At 43.4% G+C, this 12,385-nt stretch overlaps 1 protein-coding gene across 1 annotated transcript in view; it reads right to left on the reverse strand.

Moving 5' to 3' along the window:
• Positions 1-12,385, reverse strand: part of ASH1L (ASH1 like histone lysine methyltransferase) — a 59,059-nt gene that overhangs the window by 44,518 nt on the left and 2,156 nt on the right. The window contains 1 exon segment of the mRNA XM_040538693.1: positions 5,868-6,390. Within this exon segment, the coding sequence (XP_040394627.1) occupies positions 5,868-6,290 (423 nt within the window). The 5' untranslated portion in view covers positions 6,291-6,390.

Consider the following 12,385-nt stretch of genomic DNA (forward strand, 5'->3'; position numbering starts at 1 on the left):
CAGATTCAGAGCTCTTTCTTGCAATTCTGTATTATTAAAAGTTTCTATTAAAGTGAAGGGGAGGCATTGCTGTCACTAAGGAGTATCATATAGAAAGAGTAACTGCCGTAAAAGGATGATAAAAAATTAAATTTAAGCAGTGCACAGACATGAACTTCAGGAATAATAAGGATTTTTTTTGTACGGAAGGTAACAATGGAAGAAAAGCATCTGAATACACTGCTCCCATACTGAGGAAATCAAGCAAGTCTCAGCTTAAGCCAGCATCTGTACAACTCTACCAGCACCAGCCATAGCCTAAGTGCTTATAAATACCAACTATAAGTATTTTTAAGGAAGTTATTTAAAAACTAGTCAAAACAGGACACCCCATCTATCTGAGTCAAGCCTTGATCACGGCCTAGATCTTTACTAGGCTCACACTAAAATCTGTGATGGACCAGAAGCTAAATTTTACCGGCTGTTACCACCGCCGCCCTATCAGCCTAAGTGTGTTTTCAGAAAATAAACAAGATATCCCCGGAGCAATATGTAACTGATCAAAGTGCTCCTTTTGGGGGAAGCTGCTGACAAGCACTGGTAGGAGTCGGATGCCTCCAAACCTGCTGCAGCACCAGAACAAAACCCACCAGTCGTATTGGCTCCTGGTTTTTAGCTGCGGTGCAAAAAGATTGTGGTCTCCAGAGAACAGTTTGGCGCATAGCCCAGCTTTTCTGTGGCAGCTGCAATCTTATGTAAATTACACAGCAGCGTCACATTTCAGAAACCTCCCCCCCCAGTTCACCCACCCTTGTACTCACAAAACATAGAGCTGGGGGGGCAGGGAGCAGCCGTGGTATCCTAACGCATGGGTGACAAAAAGGTGCCAGTCCTTCATGAAATGACTTCTATTGTGCAAACAATCGCTGCACTGCATGGAAAGGAGTAATCTGAAGTCCACAACATATTACAGAGTGCTTTTGATGAGGACAGCACTTCAAAGCTTCAGTGGTTTGCTTGGCCATGTTCACATGCAGCTCCACAAACGTGCAGCGAGTCTCACACCTTCGTTTTGTCCCTGGTGTGGGAAGCTTGCCTTACGTGCAGCTCATACAGCATTTCACTTTTCTCTTCTTGTGGTTCCGCAGAGTAAAGAGCCCTATCTCACCTTCTGAAATGATGGAGTACAGTTTTATATTCGAAAAAAATTAAAGTTAAATTTTAATGGAGATAGTTTGGTGAGCACTACTAACAAATCACTCAGAAAAAGAAATATCTCACGTCTCCTAGGAGTTTCGTCCCTGTAACTCGCCTAACATTGCTGCAAACAAGAACACATGCCAAGCTTCTGCTCTGATAGCTCTATGCTGCAATACGCAGAGACCGGGCCATATGAAAGTCCCAAACAATTCTTGGATTACATGCATTTTCAATTAAAAAATTGTCCTGGTTTTGGCTGAGGTAGAGTTAATTTTCTTCCTAGTGGTTGGTATGGTGCTATGTTTTGTATTTATCATGAAAACTCTTGACAACATACCAATGGTTTTGGTGCTGCTGGACAGCGCTTACGGAGCAAGGACTTCTCTGCTGGGGGGGGCGCAGGGATACGGGAGGGTGCCCAGCTGGCCAACAGGATACCTGTGCCACGTGGCGTGCTGCACAGCACAAGCTGGGGAAAGCAGGAAGAAGGGACGTTCGGAGCGATGGTGTTTGCCTTCCCAAGAACCGTTACCTGTGCTGGGCCCTGCTGGAAATGGCCAGAGACCTGCCTGCCGGTGGGAAGCAGCGAATGAATCCCTTGGTTTGCCTTCCTCGGGCCCACGGCTTTTGCTTTACCTGGTGAACTGCCTTCACCTCACTCAACCCACGAGGTCGTGCACCTTCGCCTTTCCGATCCTCTCTCCCGCCAGCGGCTGGTGCTGAGCTGCCTCCTGGTTAACCTGCGCCAAGGTCCTGGACCTGCTCTGCATTACTCTGCCTTTCAGATAGGAGGTTTCAGTGAGGCCCCAAGCTATTAAGAAGCTCTAGATTACATCATGATAAAACTCACTCTGAGCTTTAAAACCTAAAACATTTATTCCTGTGCAATCTTTACCTATGACTGCCTGGATTAAAACTCTGTTCAACAAAAGTCTCACCCCAAACAACTATAAAATGCGTAATTTTCCATAAAATTGCTATTATTGTTAATTTTGCACTGATCTGCATTTAAAGTTTTAAGTATCCTATGTGGACATACAGTTACTAGACTTGCATTGTTAATTAACAGGTTATAATCAATCACTGCAGAATCATCATAGCCGCCAACAGCAAAAAATTGGCTCTACTTCTGGAAAAGGCATTCAGTGTTATACTACAGTGTGATTTCAGCCTTTATTATTACTAGATTATTGTTTATTACTGATACTTATTTGCAAAAACCTTAAGAGCAGATAATCTCTTGAAAGAGATCAGCTGCTAGCCAGGGAAATTTAAACTTCTCACACTGGAACAAAATTAGGAACTGCAGGATAGCTTCCAGCTCCAAAAGCTGAAATGGTTAAAAGCAAACAGCCTGGTAACAAAAAGTGTGTTGGTTAACTCTCTTGAGAACTATCAGCAAGCAGTAAGGATTCTATATAGAGAGAGAATTTTAAACATATAAATAAAATAATAAATGGACATGTATATAACTACTATATAGAATGTGTAATATATACTATATCATATATAATATATATTTACCTGTTATTATTTTAGCTGCTATACTTCTGGTAAATGCCAGGCTCTAATTCAAACAAGCATTCTGAAGAATCACAAAAATTACGGTGCATATGTAGTTGTGGCATCAATGTGTTCTACACAAGTTCCCAAAACAAAGGGTGAAACCGTGTTTTGTGTTTTTCACCACTGAGACTCTTCTAGTCTTTTCTAAAAGAAAGGTTTAACTAACTACCAGGAAAAACGTGATTTTGTGTAATTAGTCTAAGACAAAAAACTCATGTCCCAGATCCCGCAGAAAAGGTTCTTGGGATACCCAGAAGAAAGCAAAACATTTCTTTAGCTTTGTTATTTTTTTTGCTCAAAATTTTTCAGTTAGTGGCCGTGATTTCATCAGCAGACGTTCCCACAGAGCTTCCCTACATGACCAAGGGCAACAGAAAGCACTACAGAACGCTGCACTCAGCAGTTTTACAGAGGAGTAAGAAGATGGAGCAAAAGGGCATGTTCCATCTTGCTCCACTGCTTTACCACGAGTATTTTAGGATTTCAGCTGACTGTTACTATCACTTCTTGCCTTCCTGTTTTCAAAAACTTCAGTAATGCAACCTGGCTGTGCCACTCTCTGTACCCACCCCGTATCCGCAGGTGAGCTGTTCAGACACCTCTCGTGTTAAAACCAGTGGAAGATTATATTTATGTCTAGGGCTCCCATTTTCAGGCTTAGGAAAGGTGCACTAGCCATACAGCAATGTCTGTTGGTCACAGGACAGGTTTTTTTTGCATCAAAGAAGTCCAAGTTTCGTACTCAGTGCCAAAAACCAAATTCAGCACTGCTTCGCTATGACAGTAACTTCTAATCCTGTTCCTCTTCGCACCTGGGAATCTTTGCCGTTTCTTTTCTGCCCGATTCTTTTCAGCAGGCTGTTAGCTCTGTCCCTACACGCTTCTGGAAGACAAACTAAACAAACTTACCCACTTCTGCTAACCCACTGGTCTTTGCAAGTGAGGGAAACCCTCTGTTAACAGCTGAAGACGCTGCTCAAGCTGTAGGAGTCCTTTCGGCAGTGAGCTTGAGAAAGAAGTGTAAAGGTAAAGAGATGGAAGCGCAAAGGATTTTCCTACTACTTTGATGTTTTACACTGATATTCCCAGGCAAGGAGTACCACTGCTTGTGTCGTAGTGGTTAACTGAGTACACTACAAGTGCTAAATTGTCATTCAAGTTCTGAATTCCTCCTGTAAGTACGGACAGCCTGGCTTCACAGCTCAACAGCTCGTCACACCTTACCCTGAGCTGGCCACGTAACTGCTTCCCCCGCCTCCTCTCCACAGAATGGAAAGATTAAGGGATCAATTTAATTTTCTGAAGCGTAATTTTCAGTGCTGAAGCTTGCTTTATTTCACTGCAGTAAGATAAAAGAAATCCCTCGGGTATCATATTCAAAACATGCAATAGTTTTAAACCACGTCTGCCACTTGTTTCTAGAAAGACAATTTTCATCACTTGCTAGAAATGAGTAGGATGCTGTAAACCATCGTTTCTATCAGGGGACACACGGAGTTAAAGAATTTATAAAACATTTTGGTATGATTCTACAGAGAGAGTAGGGTATCTGAAGTGAATTATCATTAGTCAGGGATTTGGAACTATTTTAAGCAAGGAGCATTTGAATCGTAGAGACAGATCTGCATTTCTCTATGCTATGCATTTAGGTTATTAACCAGACAAGTAGCAGGAGTAACTCCACTTAGAACTGCTGCAATGAAAAATCGATACCGGACCTATGATATAACATACTGATAACATAAAATCATATAAAAAAGGGTACTACTGAAAGCATGAAATGTAGCTTTGAAATGTATTTAAGGGCAGAAAGGACCACTGATCATCCACTGTGACATCCATCTGAAAAGGACCAGGAACTCCACCTAACTGATTTTACCCCCCAAATTTCTAATTTCCATTTGAAATATGATGGATCTTTTCGAGAAAAATCCAGTATACAAAGATGTCAAGGAAGAAGAATCCACGTTGTCACCATCTGAGTTCCAACATTAATTATTCTCTCCGGTAAAAAAATCCCAGGGCACGATCAATTAACGGAGTGGAAAAGTTTCCATCCTTAATGGTTCAGGGCTTTGCTAAAAAGAGAGTTTTAAGTGCAAGAAGTACCTCAATTCGGATGTAAGGAGAGATCAGTGACTGGATATTCCAGACTGCCATAGCCAAAGTATTACGTTACATAGTGTACCGCTTCTGCTTGAGAATTTCCCGTATCATAGGCTGGCTAAAAAATCCTTTCTGTTGATAATGTAGAAAAGGAAAGGAAGTTGTATGGTAGAATCTGGAAAAAGTCATTTGAGTCATCACCTGTTACATACAGCACACTTGGTCCTTAAGGGCATCGTTTATTATTTGTCCTTGAAGATGCTCTTCCTGAAGGAAAACTTAACCATGGGCATGACAGGCAAAAGAAAAAGGCTTGGGTATGTCAGAGACATCATCGCAGCACAAAATAAAGAAATTTTCCTTCTTTGGGTAGGCTGTGCCTTACAAGATGTGCCAGGACAGAATTCACACAGGCAGCCTGACCAACAGGATGCAGGCTGGAGCAATGAAATGAGCTTTGGTTTAGGGGACCTTTGACCTAGGATCCGTTACATGCCGTAACAAAACACCTCTAAAATTTAGTATCTCTGCAACTACATTTGTAGTTCTTGTCATTTCTCCTGCTCTCCCTTTCTCTTATGGCTGCTGTTACTTGTTGTATCATGACGATGATGAAAACAAGACATCCCCGAGGCAGGGCTCTCTCTTCAGATTCGGAAAAGTTTCAAATACTGTATTCAAATACCATAGAGACAAATACAGCAAATACACAGTCCGACTTAAATAGAGGAAAAAATAAAAATCTTCAACACAAGAGACTTAAAATTACACTGTTGCTTTTCAGGTTCACCTCAAGTCAACATTATTTTTCATTACTACTTAAAAAAAGGTGAAAAGCTGTGAAAGAGCAAAATCTCTCAATGAAAACTAAATCAAACCATTTCTAACTTCAATATCAGAGGTCACATCCAAAGCAGTCAGTAGAACGTGATCATGCAGGGATGCTAAAAGCTTTTTAATGGAGTTTAAATTTACTCTAACTTGCAAAACACTTGATAAATAAAAACACTACTCACTTGTTTTGAAGGACAATGCTCATTCTTCTCATCTGTCATCTTCCCACTCTTTGGTGCCCTTCTTGGTTGCTTGATGCTGGTTTTTATAGCAGGCCGGCACACATAATTCTCAAGGTTCTTAGGAGGCTTTTTTGTTCTCTTTGCTTGAAGACCAATCTTCAATTTCAAGTTTCCCTCTGAAAAGTTTGTTTCTTTCACTGAAAACTGTTGCTGTGCATCAGTTAGACCCTCGTTCTTCCCATTCTCAGCACTGCTCCCCTCCCGATTCTTCTTCTCACCGTCTTCTTCTTCCTTGGTACAACTTTCTAGCTCTACTTCTCCTTTTCCCACCAGCGTGCCAATGTTTACCACAGAGGGGCTTTTCCCAGAAAACCCTTCAGAATCAGAGCCCAAGCCTAACATAGCAGTATTCCGAGGGTCCATCACAGGCGGAATATATGCCTTCGGGTAATTTTAGGGAAGATTTACAGAGATACGTTCCGCAGCAGATCTGTTCTACTACTGGCAGTCAGCATCTTTTACTCTGGAAAAAGAAAATAAAGACAGAATTAAACTTCAATTTTACAGCAGAAGTGAAATAAGTATTCAAAATGATTAGAAAGCAATCAGATTTCAGAAAGTTCTAGAAAAGCGGTCACACAGCTGAAGTTTCAAAAACACCAACCCTTCCCGTAACCTACAACAAAATAAAATTTATCTGTAAAACCAATTTTAAATTATAGTTGAAAAACAAAAATATATGACTATTACCATACACTTTCCAATTCACCCACAAGGCATTTTTAATTATGATTAAGGCTTTAAGACTTTTAATATTGATCATGAAAATAACTTTTTTTTTTTTTTTAAATCTGTACCCTGCTGCTTCTAGCACTGTCACCCTGCCCGAATGAAATGAACTAGTCGCAGCTAAGGAATGATGCAGATGCAGCCAATGAAACCTATGATAAAGCACGCAAAAATAAGAAACAACGTGGGTTTAATCATCTGAGCCACCAGGAAAGTTAGGCTTAACCCAAGTACTCGCTGGTTCTCAAAGACGCTGCAACAGCTGCGTGTTAGTTAAGGACTTTTCACAATCCCAGAAGGATGGGGAAAGGGGAGAACAGCAAAAAAAAAATAATGTCACACTAATTTGTACTTCCAGGTGTACCAAAACAGGGAAGTCCATCCTTCTACCCATCACTGGTGCACTGTTATGTATGTATAATTAACCTGTTTGTCATAAGATAAATTATGACAAATGATACATTTGAGGGAACTTTTTCATCTCAAATTCTCTAAGAACTAAAGCAAAAGTTTACTTTAATCACCTTGCTACTGCAAGGCTTCCTGGTCCCCGGCTGGCAGACTGCTCGAGCAGCGTGCCAGCACCACCTCCTGTGCTTGCACGCAGACCACCGCAGAGCCAGAAGCTGCTATTTCCCCCACCGCCAAAGAACAAACCAACTCCGTGCACCCCGTTACATTTTTATCCACAAAAACAAAAAAGCATCGTAGAAAGCATCCGCGGAGGGCACAAACACGGCGCACCAACGACTGCCGGCTGGGACAAATCGCAGGTCTGTGTGCATGGGCCAAGCTAAAAGCACGCGTTGCACCACGGCCTGACATTTGGAGAGCGATGTAAGAAAAGGGACCCGAGCGCCGGTCGCAGAGTGGGGGCTTGGATGAGCACGAGGGCAAGAGGAACGCAGCCCCTGGTGCAACGCGACGACGGCACAAGGGCGGACGCGGCCTCACGGCACGCCGAGCGAGCACGCGGTCGTTCTGCTGCTGCTCTGGCAATACGCCGTCCACCTGCTCGCCCATCCCGTGGATATAACACGCGGTACCCCAGATCAACCCCCTCAGCCTTAGAAGCCCCTCAGGGAAAGGCTCTCCCTTCGGAGACTCCAGGGGCCGAAAGCGAACCAAGCCAGCAGGCGGCCTTCGTTACCTTTGGGGCATTGTAAGCAGGTCGTCTTTAAATACCTTAATCGTTTTTGAAGATGCAAATATGTAAGGAGCAGGCCTGAAAAAACCATCAACGTACTGAAAAGAGCATCACAGGAATTAAAGCAACATGACCTTCTGTTCTTATTTTCTATAGGATTAAGGTAAACCAGCACGATCGTGGAATCGTGGGATGGTTTGGGTTGGAAGGGACCTTCAAGATCATCTGGTTCCAAGCCCCCCGCCATGGGCAGGGAAACAATGAAACGAGCAGAACGATCTGTTCCTGTTTTCTACATGATTAAGGCTGAACTGTAACAATGCCACGAGAAGATTTTTCGGGGTTTCGGTGAGCTCCGAAATGAGTTTCAACGGTCGCAGCGAGCTCAGCAGACCCCTCGGACACACGGCCTCCTGGGGGCTCAGCCCACCGGCACGCAACCAACGGGGTCCAGAGCCACCGGCCATATGGCCCACGGGCCTCCTGTCGGAGTGAGGAGGTGGCACTGGGAGGTGGCTCACCGAGCACTGAAGTACAGAAGGGACAGGAGAAGGGGTGTGAAACGTGGCCCCGAGGAGGACAACGGCGGCTGCAGCAGGCATAGGCTGGAAGTCAGACACCAGAATTACAGGGGGCAGAACACAACATGGAAATCGCCACGAAGCTGGGCTTCACCAGCTGCACTCTCAGAGAAAAATGACTTATTTCCGTGTTATTAAAAGGGATTTCTGTTTACAGCTATGACTTTTTAACTAAGGAAATCCCCCCCCAAAAAAAGCAAAAATGGTATCGTTGCTCAGAAGACCAGAGGTAATTAGATAAAATCTCCATTTTACAGCCAGAAATAAAAATAAAAAATCAACAGAGCAGCACTAGAAAGCAAGCTGGGGACAGCCCCCAGGCCAAGGCCCAATGTTCAGGCCATTAGGCTACCTCAGATCAAGGGAAACGGGATTTTCTCCTACATGCTGATGAACAAAGGAAAACTGGCCAACAGTACGGTAATTCTAAGCCAGGACATGAATTTTTATTATTCATATTAAGGAAAAGGAGGGAATCCACCAGCCAATGCAAGTCGCATGTCTACGTTCACACAAATGTTTCCTTCTCTAGTCCGGTAACTATTGCCCACAACAGCCACAAACCTTTGGTCATTTTCTTACAATTATAATTAATTAATTAGCTTAGAATCTGAAACCAAATCAAACTGAAACACCACCATACAGCACTGCTGCATTTGGCTCCGTATTTACTTAATAGTGAGGCTTTGAGGAGAAGGAGGATCACACGCGTGCTGCAAACCACGAGACCGAGACAACGTTCAGACTCAAAGGCTGAAGGGAGAACGGGGCTAAAACCTCAGCACGTGGCAATGCCGGATCAGTCACCACCCAAGAAACAAAGTCACAAAATTGATGACTCTCATAAACATGTGGCAGGCCATTTTTATTTATCCATTAATTCCTCTCTAAACGGACAACAAAAATGCTAATCCCGGACCTAATCATCGTGTTGCCTTGATCACTGTAATCTTCTTCTCTCAGACTCTCCAATTACTCTACGCTAATTCATAGCAAACGTGTCTGACAATTTGATCATTTTCATAACAGAGATGAGCAGATCTCATCTCTTTGAATCCCAATAATGTTTTTTCTTCCCTACCTCAAGTACAAGCTTCCTGTCATTGTCTTCAAGGTGTGCACAGCTGGACCTTGGGTCTTGAGTTGTCCCCCTGCCTTAGCGCTTTCTGTTTCGCTAGTGATAACCATGGCATGTGTTCTTTCTTGGTCGTTTTTTCCCCTTTTCCTAAGAAACAACAGTTTCTGCAGTACTCTTCATGCCTGGGCTGGTTGACTTGTACGAGCCTATAGGATCTTCTTGGAGGTCGCGCCTTAAAATCTCTCTGTGGATGTCACGGAACCAAGCAGCAAAATGCCGACAGCCACAGTTGGAGCCATGGCAGAGAGGAACCTCGGGAGGTTCAACAAGGACCAGCTCCGGAGGCCCCTTCCAACCTCAACCACTCTGTGGTTCTGTGACAGTTCCATGGCGGCTATAAAAGCTTGCAATGAATTTACCCCGAAAACTCTGATGAATTGGTACTTTTGAGACAAAAGTGTGATATAACGTACATATCTGTGTCTTCCCTTTCCACATTTGTTCCACTAATGTGCAAAGACTGGTTTTTATTATGCTAAGGGCTTCTTCAGGTCAGAAAAACGGACTATCGACTTACAAAGTACCTGCTTCGATGATGCCGACCCCTGGAAGACATCTCTGCACGTCCTGCACTACCAGGAGCTTTCCAAGAAAAGCAGCATATCCCATCCGGTGTGCCCAAGAAGATTCACGTGGAATTAAAGCAGTGGAGCCTGACTGCCCATGCCCACAATTAAGTGTTTGTTAAACTTGCAAGCTGTCATTTAACCACCCCGCTTCTTAACTTCTAGGGCTAGGAAGTACCGCCACCGCCAAGCAGCACGGCATTCTGCACCAGGCCAAGAGCTCCGCTCAACAATTCCCTTCCCACTGCTCGTGTTCCGCAGGTCTCTCCACAGCCACACCCCCGTCTCTGATGTAAAGCCTCAGCGTGATGAAACAAACTGCCATGTCCCACTCTACTCCAAGACCTAATCCGCATCTGCCAACAACCTCCTTCCATGGGATCAGAGGCTAATGCCAAGTTTGCTAGATTACGAACTCTCCAGGATCAAATCTCTCCATGGCCCAAACAATGATCAAGACCCAGCCAACCCATCTCCCTAAACGACCTCCCCTAAATGCCTACCCATCTCCCTAAACGACCTCCCCTAAATGCCTACCCATCTCCCTAAACGACCTCCCCTAAATGCCTACCCATCTCCCTAAACGACCTCCCCTAAATGCCTACCCATCTCCCTAAACGACCTCCCCTAAATGCCTACCCATCTCCCTAAACGACCTCCCCTAAATGCCTACCCATCTCCCTAAACGAACTCCCCTAAATGCCTACCCATCTCCCTAAACGAACTTCCAGGCCCTCACCCAGTAGGTTCTGTAGATCTCAAATCACTCCTGTAATCGCTGCTCACCAAAAAAGATTCAGTAGGAAGCATTTGAACATCCCTTTTGACACGTGTCCCTAGAACTAAACGGTGTGCATTAATGACGTTTCTAATTTCGTATACAATTTTAATTCCTATTATTCCTTCTTATTCCCGTGTTGACACATCCGAAGCACTTTGTGCCTGTTAGCCATTAGGATTTCGGTTCTCCAGACTCCCTACTCTTCCAGAAAAAATGCCAAGAGTCGGCTTCTACCGTCAGCTCCTAGATATGATCCCCGCCCCGCAAGTTATAATAAATGAGATTTTTTTTTTCCTCTGCCATCTTCATTTCTGTTACTCTTATGTTGATGTGAATGTATTGTGATTTTATATTTGAAAGATGTTTTCTTTTGGCTCTTTCCGTTGCCTCAGTTCCAGAGGACACGTAAAAAATTCAGCTGCCGGAATCAAAAATTTGAAATCCCACAATATTTCTAATATCTGTATGGCCTCCCACAAGTCCTTCTCATATGCCTTCCATGAATTCTTTTTTCTGCTACTGAAGAAAGCTGCTACACTCAGAAGTTCCTTCTCAAAAAGAATAAAATGTCATAAAAAAAAACACAAAAAACTATATTCCTCCACATCACGTACCCCGAGAAGCAACACGGATCACTGGAGGTCACTGAAACAGAACTTCAAGGACCTGGGATTACCTCTGTGAGTATTTTATAAAAGTTCAGAGATGGAGACACTTGCCAGAAATAAAATGACTTTTTTTGTTTGTTTGTTTGTTTTAAATATGATGTGACAAATATTTTACAATTATAATCTGTTGGATGTGTTTTTGACAGACATAAAACAACAGAGCCCCTGTCTTGTCAGGAATGAATATTCTGCAAAAGTGTCAGTGGCAAAGACAGTTGGGACCTCGTGCTGGAACGGCCAGCGGTGGCGGGACGTGCATTTTGTAGGAAGAAACGAGTGCAGACACGAGGGCACTTCACAAGGATGTTCTAGTGGGAGAACAACTCTGTAAGGAGATACAGGATTTCTTTTGATTTCTTAACTGAAGAGTTTGGAAACACAAAATTGAATTTTGACCTGCCTGATAATTTTGTTGTTTTACTGCTGATATGCAAATTAATTTGTAATTGCTGAACACTGCATACATTTTGCCTTGTACTGTTTGTCCCAACATTGGCCAACACTGATTGCCTCGAAGAAGTATGAAAACCAAACAAACGAACAAAGTATGCTGTGATAATCCTCCTACAATATTCTCCCAGCCCCTAAATTTGTGATTCAGGAGCTTCCCGAGAGGTACCTCTCTGGGTCTAAAGCCTTTCAATGTTTTTTTCTGAACTCCAACTTGTCATTTATACCCACGTAGTAAAAAATAACGTAAAGGACATAGTAAGCCAGTATTTTGCCTTAAACCCAAGACATACTGCCTTTGGTTATGCCAAAAAGCCACTGCTAGGATGCTCACACAAACCACGTGAGCCATGCTGCCCAACAGGTAAGGCTGTGATACAGAAAATTAGGAACAAATA

This window comes from Cygnus olor, chromosome 28, assembly GCF_009769625.2.
Source record: "Cygnus olor isolate bCygOlo1 chromosome 28, bCygOlo1.pri.v2, whole genome shotgun sequence".
Lineage (NCBI taxonomy): Eukaryota > Metazoa > Chordata > Aves > Anseriformes > Anatidae > Cygnus > Cygnus olor.